Here is a 15,579-nt window from a genome sequence, read left to right on the forward strand (position 1 = left end):
TTGAAAAGTCAAACGGCGCTCCTTACCTTCCGAGCTCTGCCATGTGCCCAAACAGTGGTTTACTTGCATATATTGGGTATCAGCGTACTCAGGACAAATTGTACAACAACTTTTGGTGTCCAATTTCTCCTGTTACCCTTGGTAAAATAAAACAAATTGAATCTGAAGTAAATTTTTTGTGAAAAAAAGTTAAATGTTCATTTTCTTTTTAAACATTCCAAAAATGTCTGTGAAGCACCTGAAGGGTTAAAAAACGTCTTGAATGACTTGAATGAACGTCTTATAACTTCCTAACAAAAAAAAAATTTGGTTCCAAAATTGTGCTGATGTAAAGTAGACCTGTGAGAAATGTTATTTATTAACTATTTTGTGTGACATATTCTCTGCTTTAAGGGTATGAAAATTCAAAGTTGGAAAATTGCGAAATTTTTGCCAAATTTCCGTTTTTTTTCATAAATAAACGCAAGTTATACCACAGAGATTTTACCACTATCATGAAGTATAATAGGTCATGAGAAAACAGTGTCAGAATCACAGGGATCCATGGAAGCGTCCCATAGTTATTACCTCATAAAGGGATAGTGGTCAGAATTGTAAAAATTGGCCCGGTCATGAACATGCAAACCACCCTTGGGGGTAAAGGGGTTAACATTTCTATCGATCCTGTGATTTCAATAATTCCCTGACTTTTTCTTCTTGGTGTTGCAGTTTCAGTGTTGAGGGGTGTAGATACAGGCTGCAGAACTCACAGGAGTTTACAAAGATGATTACTTCAGCAGGAACTGGATGGTGGCAAACTCTAAAACACATGGTCAGATTGGGCTTCAAAAGGCTGTGGGTGATGATGTCACGGGAGTTCCCTGGGCAACTTGTGAAAGCCATCGTTGAGTATAACAAAGGGCAGTGGTCATAGGAAAAAGGAGCATAGTCAGTCCCTGGAGCTGAGACATTTACGTAATACTACCTGTTCTGGCACCCTCAACTTTGTGCTTAAGAAAAGCGAGTTGACAGACAGCTAAACTCTTTTCTATCGATGCATTGAGGTAGACGCAGGGAGTCCTTTACAACTTTTATTGATAGGACCAGTGTAAAACTATAAGAAAAATAAAAGTACTCAGTACAAGGCATACAACATATCTAAATACATAGTATTATGTATGGTACAGGACATTCACAGTGTAAGTGCACAACATGGCGGTACTGTAAACATTTACAATGACAAAAGACAACTTTCGGATAAAATATGTATCACAGAGGTACATACATAATACAACATGGTGAGCTATAACAAGGAGAAAATAATAACTCACCAACTGTGCTATGTAGAGGTAAACAACCAGATGGGCTGAAAATCAGGGAGAGATAATCAGCATGTCAGCATCCATGAGGCCAAAACGGCTGCTGGAGAAGAAGGGGGCAAGGCTAAAGCAGAGGCTGATGGGAGCTACAGAAGCCTAGATGAGCCTTAAATATTAAATTGCACAGTAAGCAATGAAACAGAGAGTAAACTACAAAGAGAACATTGTCAACAGATGGCGGTGTTGAATAAGTTATCACAATACAGTGCACTTCAATAATACAAAGCATTGTAAACTGATTATATGCATTTGTATAAAGGCATGACACTACCCATGACGAACTTCATTACATGAGAATAAATTTTAACCTATACTTTAATAAAATTTCATATGTTTTCAGAAATATATTTACGTTGACACGTTTTGTGCTTAACACTATCAAAGTACAGTACAAAGTATTTTGAAATACGAATCTTGGAATAACTGGGATATTTAGAAGCATTCTAAAGTTATTACCACATGAAGTGACAATTCAGATTAGGTGACTTTGGCAAGAAAAAAAAAAATTGGCTTAAATAAAAAATGGCTTAATATTTTCTGGCAGATCAAATCTTGTAGGTTGCAGGGATTGGAATTAATTACCCAAAATCCACAGCTGCTTAATATAATTGAGATGTGGCAAATTGGAAGGCTAAGTCAACATGTAACTGCTTGGCTACAAAACCCATGGCATGAACCTCCTGACATCGCATAGTTTTTGTGCCGATATTATTTGGCAGAGGCGTTTTTGTCAGTTTCTGGCTGAGTTGCTATGGTTCCTAAATGCTTCCAAAAATACTATGTGGTTGGAAACATGAATTCAACAAATTTCAATAAAACATTTCTCAAATTTTAGGTATGAGAATGACTTCTTCCCTGTGAGTTTTCTGATGTTGGAGAAGATGTGATTTAACAGTAAAACATTTCCCACATTCTGAACATGAAAATGGCTTCTCCCCTGTGTGAATTCTCCTATGTCTCACAAGAACCGAATTATCTGTAAAACATTTCTTACATTCTGAACAGAAAAATGGCTTCTCCCCTGTGTGAGTTCGCTGATGTTGATGAAGGTGTGATTTCAGGGTAAAACATTTCCCACATTTTGAACATGAAAATGGCTTCTCCCCTGTGTGAATTCTCCTATGTCTCACAAAATCTGATTTGTCTTTAAAACATTTCTCACATTCTGCACAGGAAAATGGCTTCTCCCCTGTGTGATTTCTTTGATGTTGAAGAAGATGTGATTTGAAGGTAAACCATTTCCCACATTCTGAGCATGAAAATGGCTTCTCCCCTGTGTGAATTCTTCTATGTCTCACAAGATCAGATTTATCTGTAAAACATTTCCCACATTCTGAACATGAAAATGGCTTCTCCCCTGTGTGAGTTCTTTGATGTATAAGAAGATGTGATTTAAAGGTAAAACATTTCCCACATTCTGGACATAAAAATGTCTTTACCCCCGTGTGAGTTCTCTGATGAGTAACAAGATTTGATTTACCTGAAAAACATTTCCCACATTCTGAACATGAAAATGGCTTCTCCCCTGTGTGAATTCTCTGATGTCTAACAAGATTTGATTTATCTGCAAAACTAAACCCACATTCTGAGCAAGAAAATGGCTTGTCCCCTGTGTGAGTTCTCTGGTGTCTCACAAGATTTGTTTTCTGATTAAAACATTTCCCACAGTCTAAACAAGGAAAACACATCTCCCCTGTGTGACTTCTCTGATGTAAACTAAGATTTGATCTACTTACAAAACATTTCCCGCATTCTGAACATGAATGTGTTTTTTCCGCTGTATGAGTTTTCTCATGTTTAATAAGATCTGATTTCTGGTTAAAATATGTCCCACACTCTGAACAAGAAAATCTTTTCTCCTCTGTGTGAACTTTTTGATGTGTAACAGAAGATGATTCTAGGGAAAAGGCTTTCCCATATTCTGAACAAGAGGGTGGCTCCTCTGCTCTAAGAGCATTTGTATTTTTAATGTCCCTTTTGTGACTTTCATTTTTCTTAGTAGTCTGTGATGCATCTGAACACAGGACCTGTTCAGTAGGATCAGATGATTGCTCTTTGATGTGAAGAGATGATGGTATATATGGAGTAATAGCATTCACTTCAATTGTATCCTGTGTGATCGCAAGGTCGTCTGATTTAAAAATTGAAGACGTCAGTTGTCCCTCTGATCTCCTGCCACAGTAATCTGCCAAGAATAAAAACATTTATTATTTTTTAGCTAAATAACCTTAAAATTATATTTTTACACTATTTTCATATGAAATGTCCATGGAAATATTAAGTAATTAGCAAAATTTAATTATTCACAATTAATTATTCACTAAAAATAAGCAGTTTCCAGTTTAACAGTAGAACTGCAAGCACAAAACATTAGAGCGTGGTGTTCGATTTTCTTTGTTTAATATGCTCCCAAATACTGCAGTACAAAGCTAACAAATAAGGTTAAGTAGTGCAAAAAATAAAAAAATTCTAATCTGCTTGCAAAAAACAAGCTCCCATTTAAATGTATCATCTAGACAGGGATTTGGTTGCCTTTTTAAATATTAGCGTGAGGACACTGTGGGGGAAAACCACAGCCGCACAATGGGGGCATTACTTCTCGATGGAGACCACATAAGGGGGCAATATTTCTGTCTGAGGGTCATAAAGGAAATAGGGGGCCATAATACAGCAGGTAGGTGGACAATACTACTGTATGGGTGCCATGATGGAGGCAATTTTACAGTATCTGGACACAACGGGACATATGTATTACAATTGTTCCGGGGACAAATAGGGGAACAGTACTACTGTATTGTATTTTATTTTGGGGAATACTGTAACTTAGAGGTTAACGTTACTATAAAATTGGAAAGGGTGCTCTTAAAGTGATTAACCAAAAATGTCCTGTGTTTAAATTAGCATGCTTAGTCTGGAGACAGGATAAACAAGTGGTTAACATTATTGATGTGCCATCCGAGATGCCATTATGGAAGAACTCAGATTTTCCCTACTTGACACTCTACCGGTCATTTCTTTCTTGGGCAACTTATAACATTCAATCACTAAGTGATCACTACGATCAGAATGTGTCATTATCCTTGAGCAATTTGAGACCATATAAGAAATGCCACGTTCTTCGTACTTTAGAATCCTTAAAATTATATTGGCACTTTTTTCTTATTTGCATTTAAAGAACTTGAGTCCTAAATACACTGCTCCAATAATAAAGGGAACATTAAAATACCACATTCTAGATATCACTGAATGAAATATTCCAGTTGCAAATCTGTATTCATTACATGCTGTAAAGCGCTGAGAAAAATAAAACATAAAAATGATCAATGTAAATCAAAATTAATATCCCATGGACGTCTGGATTTGGAATGATACTCAAAATCAACTCTTGACACAATTCAGCCACAAGGCCTAGCATTGTTATGCATCTGAAGGAACCCAGGGCCCTCTGCACCTGCATATGGTCTGAGGATCTCATCCGGAACCTAATAGCAGTCAGGGTACCTCTGGCTAGCACATGAAAGGCTGTGTGGTCCTCCAAAGAAATGCCTCTCCACACCATTACTGACCCACTGCCAAACCGGTCATGCTGGAGGATGTTGCAGGCAGAATGTTCTCCACATCTTCTCAACACTTCTGTTGCATGTGCTAAGGAACATGCTCTCATCTGTGAAGAGCACAGGGCACCAATGTTGAATATGCCAATCTTGGTGTTCTCTGGAAAATGCCAATCGCCCTGCAAGATGTTATGCTGTAAGCACAACATCCACTTGTGGACGTCAGGCCCTCATATCACCCTCATAGAATCTGTTTCTAACAGTTTGAGCAGACATATGGATGTTAGTGGCCTTCTGGAGGTCATTTTGCAGGGTTCTGGCAGAGCTCCTCCTCTTCCTCCTTGCACAAATGAGGAGGTAGCGGTCCTGGTTGATGCCCTCCTATGGCCCCCTCCACATCTCCACGTTTACTGGCCTGTCTTCTGGTATCTGCTCCATGCTCTGGACACTGCTGATAGACACAGCTACCCCTCTTGCCACAGCTCGCATTGCTGTGCCATCCTGGATAAGTTACACTACCTGAGCAACTTCTGTGGGTTGTAGACATCGCCTCATGCTACTGTACAGTACATCTAGAGGTGAGAGCAATGACAAAATGCAAAAGTTACCAAAACAACAGCCAAAAATGGTGAGAACAGAGAAATGGCCTATTATTTCTCCCTGTTGCCTGTTCCATTTGCACAACAGCAGGAGAAATTGATCCACAATCAGTGTTGCTTCCTAACTGGACAGGTTGATTTCATGGAAATGTGACTAAATTGGAGTTACACTGTGTTGTTTAAGTGTTCCCTTTAGTTTTTTGAGCAGTGGATTTTATATCAGACTTTTCCTACATATGAATTCTGAAGTTGCAGTCCATAATGGCTGCGGAACTGGTTGTTGCTATATAAATAAAATTATTATTATTAGAATTGGGAGGATATTTTATAATCATCTCTTATGTATCTCCTGTAAATAATAAAATGATTCAACTGTATATCATACATCGGTCCGATTTAACCCTGTTACCCATCTATGAAAGCCTGCAATGTCGTACACCTGATGTGGGCCTGTCCTGATATTTTCTCATTTTGCTTAGCCATAAACTGCTTTATATCATAATTAATATCCACTCCTATTTCAGCTCACATCATTAGATTAGGATCTTCTTACGTGAAACCTATTTTTTTATTACTTGTAGAAAAAAAAAGCTGTACAATGGATGGGAGATTCTCCACCACACAGTAACACTAGTTAATTCATTAGTCCCATATGAAAAGATATACCACAATAGAGGTTGCCTACAGACATTTTAGAAAGTTTTGGACTCCTGGAATTCCTTACACTTGACAGTCACATCAGACTGAATGTTAATGGCCACCCTCATTCCACTACATCCTTTTCGCTCGGTCAGATTTCTCTCACAAAGTATGATTTCTGTCTTATCATCCTTTAGTTCTTTTCATGTATGAAACACTGTAATTTACAATATTGCTACTGTTGCTTGTTTCATACTGTTTGTTCCTTTTAATTTTTAGCTATATTGAAAATTTTGATGATTTCTTGGTTTTGTCATGGTTTGGACAGTGTTCTTGCCCTGCACTCACAGGGTTAAGTGTACGTGGCCTCTTTCTGGATCTGGGAGGGGTGTTTATAATCACTCTTTACCAGGGTTCTCTGTCAGCTATACTGTTGTTCTGGCTGTGCGTCTGACCCCCCTGGTGTGCGTGTGCACTGCATTGCTTGTTTGCTTCCCGTGTATGACCCGGTCTGTTCCCTCACTCTGTACTCCGTCTCTCGTTTTGGTATTATTGTATTTTCCGGTTCTGACCTCCTGGCTTGGCTATTGTTACTCCGTTACAGTTTGTCCCTATTGTACCGTCTATTGCCCGTTCTGGTTTTCTGATCTATTGCTACGTCCTGACTATCCATTCTGCCTAACCCTTTGGTATTGTCGTGCTATCTTGTGCTTTGACCCCGGCTTCATCTGGTTTCTGTCTCTGTCTATGCCCCTTGGTAATATTGTCCTGTAGTTACCTTTCTAGGAGTTTTCCTCAGCTCCTAGCATCCTCACCACTGCTGCCCCATTCCACAGGTATCTTTGTGCAGTTTTGTACTCAGAACACGCGTACTGGCTCAGTGAGCAGGTGCAGTGCGGTGTTCCTGACAGGTTTATTGCTGACTTATTTAAACATGATTGATGCTCCAAGTTATTGTTAGTGACTATGCTACCAGTAATGTTTTCTGTACCAGATTTCAAATAATCAGTGATAACAGATGTTAAACTACTAGAGGGCATCGTCATGCTCTGTTTTCTCTTAGGTTCCACATACAGATATTTTTCTCTTCACGTGACTTTCTAACTTGTTCGCACATTCTATGTTCACTGTCATTTGGCTTTGGCATTTAGAGAGCTGGCCAGCTAAGGGTCAACATCTTCTAATTCCAGGGGGTGAGGTGGATCATCTAGGTTGCACACTCTGGCTGGAGCAGGTCTCACTCCAACACAAAGGCTTCCAATACCTAAAATAATGACGACATGTTTGGGTGAAGGAACGTGTAGTAGTCAGGGGAAAAATGGAGACCATTTGATTTTGACATCATGACAGTACTACACCGCAGATTAAAAAAACACAGCCAGTGACTGAGAAGAATATGTGACTTTTCTGCATTTAGTGGTTACTACTCACCTGGGCTGATATCTGTAGGAATTTCCTCTTTACACCACTCACCACCCCTTGAATATGTCTCTGTAGTATTAATATGGGTCAGATCTTTACCCTGAAACAAATAATTTGAAAGTCACAGACAGATGGAGAAGTCACATCTATGATCAGCTCTAATCCTGCCATCTCCACCGTTCTCATTACACAAGTATAAAACATATAATACTGGTGGATAAAACAAGACTGAGCACAAGACCTTCACAGCCGTCTACACATCATAGGGGAGATCTCATGACACCTTCTCTCCATCTACCTGATGATCCTGAGGAACATTGGGATCTTCTTGTTTACAGTCCTGTGGGAGGAGAGAACGGGGACATCTCTCTGGTGTTGTCCTCTTACTGGATAGAACTGGAGGAAACACATAGGGACTGAATTCTTTCTTTACACACAGATAATTATAGGCCGTGTGTATTTAGTCAAGTTTATTACCGGGTGATGTGAGGGGCTGGGGAACCTCCATCATGACGTCCTTGTACAGCTCTTTGTGTCCTTCTAAATACTCCCACTCCTCCATGGAGAAATAGACAGCGATATCCTGACACCTTATAGGAACCTGACACATACAATGATACTGTCATCCCCCCGATCCCTTCATAGTGTTAATGTATAATGTCCCAGCATTCCCAGCAGTGTCACCTCTCCAGTCAGCAGCTCAATCATCTTGTAGGTGAGTTCTAGGATCTTCTGGTCATTGAAGTCCTCATGTATCAGGGGGTGAGGTGGAGGCCCCATGATTGTGCTCAGGGTTTTTCCCAATCCCTCAGGCACAGGGTCCTGACAGTGCTCACTAGAGGTCTCCTTTACTACTGAGTAATCCTGGTTATGGAGAGACACATTAATAAATCTCACTACAGACATTTCCAGAGTCCTCACCTCTCCAGTTCTGTCCATCTGTTATTCCCACAGATAAGAATGATGTAATGTGACATCATCAGAATCTCTCACCACTCCAGTAAGCCGGAAGAGGATCTCTAGAGTGAGGTGTAATATCCTCTTCACCATCTTGTCCCTGTCTTTATCCATCCTTGAAGGTCAATAGGGAAAAATCTCTTACATAGAAGATCTCCACCTAGAGGATCTGATATTGTAGGGACCTGAATGGGGAGAAGATGACGATGTAACATCATAAAAAATCCTGGGTAATAATACAATTATTGGAGGTAATAAGCAAAAACATATGATGTGGTAGAACATGCTCCTATTGAATTTTCTTTTTTTTTAGAAATTGATTGTCCTAGTCTGGGGAAGTGCTGGAGATAGGTAATAGCAGCACGTGTATTTTCTCGTTAGCCTCATGCAAATGTGTAGGGAAACTGTATGTGAAAGCACATCACAATAATTTTACTGAACACTGCGTGATTCATACAGAAATATGGAAGTTTCTTAATAGCATAGGTGCTTATAAGCCATAATTCTAGAACGGTTCAACCCTCCTATCCATCTCTAAAGATGTACCCTTGTCTTCATCCTCTGACTCCTATACACGGATCTGGACTTACTACAGATTCCTCTGTGTTACGTCCATGGAGTGGATGCCTGCCAATGGAGTTAGACTTGATAAGCTGAGATAAAACAAGAGAGGGAAGATTCAAGACAGTCCGTAACGAAGTCAGGAGATAGCCAAGTTCAGAACCCGAAGAAACAAGTAAAACGCATAGAACCGATAGGGAAACATACCAAAAGCATTAAAGGTGGCAGGGTCAATAAATACAACTGACAATGCCCAGCAAACAACTGATACTATAAATAAGCCATGACCCACCTAAAACTCACGGCAGAGAGATAATTACATCTGCTTACTGCCAGAAACAAACAGAATCCCTACCAATACACTTGGCTGGATTGCATCTGGTTTTCCCAGCAGTGAAAGTGTGGTCTTGCCTAATGACAAAAGTAGAGATTGTAGGAGCAGCTCCAGACAAGAATATAACAGTACTCCGCTTTCTTTTACGAGTGATCCTCAGACTCTTAAGGTACTGTCACACTAAGAGATATCGCTAGCAATATCGCTATAACTAGTGACGTTATAGCGATATTGCTAGCGACATCGCTGTGTCTGATACTTACCTCCGACCGCTCCCCCGCTGGTTATCGCTGATCGCGCGAGAAACGTCCAGGACTGTTTCTCGTTGTCAGCTTCATGCGGCGCTTCATGCTGTGACGACAAGTGAGGCGTGGAGCCGGGCGGGAGGACGCAGGATCGCCTAGTGTGACAGGTAAGTAGCGACCCCCGTCCCCAGCGATGTCGCTAGTGAGATCTGCCTGTGTGGCAGCTCACTAGCGACCACCTAGCGATGTACCAGCAATCCTGACCGCGTCATATCGCTGGTCGGGATCGCTGGTACATCGCTAAGTGTGACAGTACAGGTTTATCAGGAAACAACTGATGGAATCTCCTAACTATCTTGTTGGCCTTAATATCACTAGCCAATGTACCAGATACTTTAACCCTCTCTCCACGAAGAATCTCTCATTTTCATGTACGGTAATTCATATTGTAGACTGTCTCTGATCATCATCAGTGGACATTCTTTAACGGAGTGAACACAGGCAATCAAGAAGCCTTGAGCAGAAATTTATGGAAAACATTAGGTATCGGAAGGAAGGAGGAAGTTTCAATCAGAAAGTTACAGGGTTATTAATCTCAGTTATTTCATAAGGAACAATACATTTGGGCTCTAACTTGACAAGATGTGCCTCAACCACACTTTATCCTCAACACCAAAGCTTGGCCCACCTTTACATCTCTTATTGACAAAGGGGATCTGTCTACTGTGTCTTCCTCAAGTTTGTCTGATTTGAGAAGAGACAAGCTTTAACATAGCAACACACTTTTTCAGCCATTAGAGGCTTAAGAACCAAAGTGAGAATGATATCTAAGATTACAGAAGAATGGAGAAGTTTTGATGAGTTCTTGATAATGATTGCAAATTCAGGTAAGGAACAATGTTCTGCCAATTGTCCAACTAACTATAAGAGACATAACAGAGAAGATACTGCTAAAAATTGAAAAGTCGATAATTTGGACAGAGGGACAAAGTGACACTGTTTTATTAATATGCATCACCCAAATTACAGTTTTCCCTTCAGAGGATAACACATCCGTAAACAATCTATAGTCTTGCGGGACCTGGTGCTTTTAGGAATAGATAAGCTGGCAGGTCATATTTAAGACTTTATGGCTTAGGCAGGCTCCATATACATGTAAATTTTCTATACAGACTCGAACAAATGTCACCAAAAGTTCCACGTAATGAATAATGGGTTGTAGGATTTGAAGGCGAAACTTAAGGAGAACAAACACTTTTGTGTGGAATATTGACTAGGGCTAAATTTTGATATCTATGGATCTCTTCAGTGAGATCTAAAAAAAAAAAACGCCAAAAGACACTACTATGAATAGAGGAATGCAAACCTGCTCAAAGTCCTCAGCTTAAGGGTACGGTATGATTTCCCATGGAAGACAATCGGGTTGACTATGCTAATGACTCTGACAGAGTTTGATCTGAATGTCATCTTACTGTGATACGATTCTCTTGCATGAGAGAATCACAGCACAGGTGTGGAGAAGATGGAGAACTTAATTTCTCCATCTTCTTTATTGTCTGTGTCGGACTATATCAGACTGCACTTGGATGACGTGTAAGTGCAGTCTAAATTTTCACACGCACCAATAGACTTGTGTGGGTGCGTGTGATCCATGAGGGTGATCCAATTATTGGATGCAGTCGAAGCATGCTGCAATTATTTTCTCATGCCAAATTGGCATGAGAGAACAATTGTAGATCCGCAATGCCCCATAATATAACACTGGTCTGAGAGCTATCTAATAAAACATCGGATAGCCGGAAAGCACTAGGCCGTGTGATACGCCAACGTGAGAGTACACCAAGTGTCACGATTTCCACTCTGTTTCTGTCTTTTTGTTACTTTGTGTCGGGGCTGTCAGTCTGTCCTGGGTCTGTGCTGCAATCACCTGTGTTCATTTTCCATAATCAGACTTCTACTTATGCATGCTAGTTCCTCCCCCAGTGTCAATCGTACACTTGCTTTTGCCTGTGGAACATTGATCCCTCTGCGCTCTGTGCCTGACCCAGCTTGACTTGATTCTCTTCCCGGACTCTGACTCTTTGCTTGTGACCTGATTTCTCTTGTGCCTGCTCCCTGTAAACTGTTTTGTCTCTCTGGCTATCCTGACTGTTATGAATGAGTCACCGTAGGAGGCAAAAACAGAAATACTAGCTAAGTCCAGAAAACCAGAGAAGTTGGCAGCTATCGGATTGCAGACCCCTGAACCTATCAACAACAACTAGCAGTAGCCGTGGGGGGGTTCCTATGGTGCCCTAGACCCCTCGATCACAGCCGGAGAACTACATAGCCTAAAGACAGAAAGGGAAATCTAAACTGCCCCAGAGCAGACCCCAAAGCAATAGGCAGCCCCCAACATATAATGACGGTGAAGCAAGATGAAAAAACACTCACACAGATAGAAAGATAGGCTGAGCAAATGATGGGGCCCAAGCTAACTAGATAGGACAGGATAGAAAAGCAGCTGTCTGTAATCCGCCAAAACCCTATCAAAACAAGAGCCAACAGCTGATAGGGAAAAAAGCCCTGAAGACGCTAGGCCTCAAAAAGACTATATCAGCACTCAGGCATTTTCTGAAGACAGAGCAAGAAGGAATTCAGCTCACCCCAGCAGGGAATGGCAGAAATCAAGGAAAACAAGGCAAAACAAAACCAAAACACAAATGCAAAAAGTAGAGCAGAAAACTTAGCTTTTTGAGGAGCAGGAATCAGACTTCTCCTAGAATCCCTCAGAGAGCCCCAAAGCAATCCCTCAGAGAGGTCACCAGCAAGGCAGAAGGGCGTCGGCTGCCTTATATCCAGTCAGTAACTCTCGTCATCCAGTCATCATCATCCTGCCCAGGTGCCTGGCAATCAGCCTCACTACCCTCCTTCACCAGAAGAGGGAGTTCACCAGACCTCAACGGTGAAGGGGAAAATGAACTCACAACACCTGACCTCGGCTCATGTATTGGACTTCGTCTCTGACTTCCCTTTGTGGTACTGCGCCATTTCCCGGACCTGACCTCGGATTGTTTGATCTCCGTTTACTTACAGTAAGTAGTATATATATATATATATATATATATATATATATGCTTGTTCACATTCACGTCACTTGGCAAGTGGAAAGGCTTTAAATACTAGAGTTAGGACTGTCCCACAAGGGTTGCCTTGACGTGGCGGGATGGCTTGTACATTATTTTGATCAAAATTATGTTTACTAAATATCCTTATTATTATTATTACCTTTATGCATTATTTGCAGTTTATTTTTGAACTTTTTATTTTAGGATATTTGTGTTTTTTGCTTTTGTTTTCTCTGTGTAATGGTCATGTGTTAATATGCACTTACATTGTGCGTACACATTAACTTACTTTCTCAGTTCAGACTCCAGTTTTTTATTCATAATAAATAGTCTATGTGAAAACTTGAGAAAAGCACTTTTAAAAAAAAAAATTACAGAATACACATATCCACTACCTCTTAAAAGCTCAAATGTAACTATAAAACAATGCCAAATAGAGAGTATCACTAAAGTAGTGCAATATTAACCCCTTCCCTACATGCGCGGTACTAGTACTGCTCCACAGGAGGTGCGTTCCCGCAAAGAGTAGTATACGTATGGTGGCACATCGCGTGGCCTCACACTGAGCGCCACGGCGATTGCGTGTGGGTGTCAGCTCTGTATGAGAGCTGACACCCTGCAGCAACGCCCACAATCGATGCTAGCACCGACTGCAGGCATTTAACCCCTCTGATGCCGCTATCAGTAGTGATAGTGGCACAGAGGAGCATGGCGCAGGGAATCAGTTCCCTTCGCGCTTCCATCAGGACAACACAATGCGATCGCGATGTCCAGATGGTCTCCATGGAAGCACTCGGCACCAAAATGGCCGCATGGTCCTTCCGGGTCCTACAGGGAAGGTGGCTTGTGAGCGCCTGCTGAGAGCAGGCACTGGCATGCCTCCTTCCCTGCCTGTCAGATGATCATCTGATACTCTGCAGTGTATCAGAAGTTCCATATTGGTACAATGTAAAAAAGTTAAATAATATATAAAAAAAATTAGAATGTGTAAAAATATTTTGTAAAAAAATCCCAAAATAAAGAAAAAAAAAGAAATAAATATTTTACCAATAAATACATTTATTTATGTAAATAAAAAAAAAATAAAAGTACACATTTGGCATCGCTACATCCGTAATGACCCACTTTATATAACTGTCCCAATAGTTAACCCCTTCAGTGAACAACATAAAAAAACAAATAAAAATGAGGCAAAAAGCAATGCTTTATCATCATACCGCCGAACAAAAAGTGCAATAAAATGCGATAAAAAAGATGGATGTAAATAAAAATAGTACAGCTGAAAACGTCATCTTGTCCCGCAAAAAAACAAGCTGCCATACAGCTCCATCAGCAGAAAAATACAAAGTTATAGTTCTCAGAATAAAGCAATGCAAAAATAATTATTTTTTCTATAAAATAGTTTTTATTGTGTAAAAGCGCCAAAACATGAAAAAAGATATAAATGAGGTATTGCTGTAATGGTACTGACCCAAAGAATAAAGCTGCTTTATCAATTTTACCACATGCGGTATGGTATGAAAAACAGCAAACAAAGAGCAGTTCTTGAATTGCTGGTTTTTGTTAATTCTGCCTCCCAAAAAAATCAGAATAGAAAGCGATCAAAAAATGTCACGTGCCCAAAAATGGTATCAATAAAAACGTCAACTCGTCCTGCAAAAATCAAGCCCTCACATGACTGTCGGACGAAATATAAGAATATTTTAGCGGTCAAAATATGGTGATGCAAAAACTAGTTTTCACAAAAAAAAGCTTCTTTTAGTGTGTGACAGCTGCCAAACATAAAAACCCGATATAAATCTGGTATCACTGTAATTGCACCGACCCAAAGAATAAAGTCGCCTAATCACTTACAGTTAGGTCCATATATATTTGGACAGAGACAACATTTTTCTAATTTTGGTTCTAGACATTACCACAATGAATTTTAAACAAAACAGTTCAGATGCAGTTGAAGTTCAGACTTTCAGCTTTCATTTGAGGGTATCCACATTAAAATTGGATGAAGGGTTTAGGAGTTTCAGCTCCTTAACATGTGCCACCCTGTTTTTAAAGGGACCAAAACTAATTGGACAATTGACTTCAAGGCTATTTCATAGACACATGTGGGCAATCCCTTTGTTATGTCATTCTCAATTAAGCAGATAAAAGGCTTGGAGTTGTTTTAAGGTGTAGTGCTTGCATTTGGAAGGTTTTGCTGTGAAGGAAACATTCGGTCAAAGGAGCTCTCCATACAGGTGAAACAAGCCATCTTTAAGCTGCAAAAACAGAAAAAACCCATCCGAGAAATTGCTACAACATTAGTGTCAGGAACACCGCACTACACTCGCTCACTGAGCCAGTGCGCGTGTCCTGAGTACAAAAACAGTGCTCAAAGATACCTGTGGAGCAGGGCAGCAGCGGTGAAAATGCGTGCTTCAAACTATCTGGACCTGAAGCATGTGACTGCTGGGGGCGTGGCCTACGCTCCGAAGAGCTAGGAGCTGCAGGGAAACTCCTAGAAAGGTAACTACGGGACAAGTTACCAAGGGGCATAGACAGGGGCGGAAACCAGATCAAGCCGGGGTCAATGCACGAGATAGCAGGACAGTACCAAAGGGTTAGACAGAGCGGATAGTCAGGACGTAGCAATAGATCAGAAAACCAGAATGGGCAATAGACGGTACAATAGGGGCAAACGGTAGCGGAGTAACAATAGCCAAGCCAGGAGATCAGAACCAGAGAAGACAATAGTACCTAAAACATGAGATGGAGTTCAGAGTGAGGGGACTTATTCCCTTAATCCTCTTTCCCACCCTTTTCC

General features: G+C 40.6%; 1 protein-coding gene across 1 annotated transcript in view; it reads right to left on the minus strand.

The window, feature by feature from the left end:
- Positions 1–1,056: 1,056 nt before the first annotated feature.
- LOC141053026 (uncharacterized) overlaps positions 1,057–15,579 on the minus strand; it is a 37,838-nt gene continuing 23,315 nt past the window's right edge. The window contains exons 2-7 of the mRNA XM_073550359.1: positions 8,566–8,714; positions 8,257–8,436; positions 8,050–8,173; positions 7,871–7,968; positions 7,582–7,672; positions 1,057–3,543 (exon numbers count right to left, since the gene is read on the minus strand). Coding sequence (XP_073406460.1) covers positions 2,183–3,543; positions 7,582–7,672; positions 7,871–7,968; positions 8,050–8,173; positions 8,257–8,436; positions 8,566–8,643 — 1,932 coding nt within the window. The 5' untranslated portion in view covers positions 8,644–8,714 and the 3' untranslated portion in view covers positions 1,057–2,182. The remainder of the gene's footprint in view (positions 3,544–7,581; positions 7,673–7,870; positions 7,969–8,049; positions 8,174–8,256; positions 8,437–8,565; positions 8,715–15,579) is intronic.

Source organism: Dendrobates tinctorius, unplaced genomic scaffold, assembly GCF_039654945.1.
Source record: "Dendrobates tinctorius isolate UK_male_01 unplaced genomic scaffold, ASM3965494v1 ptg000164l, whole genome shotgun sequence".
NCBI lineage: Eukaryota > Metazoa > Chordata > Amphibia > Anura > Dendrobatidae > Dendrobates > Dendrobates tinctorius.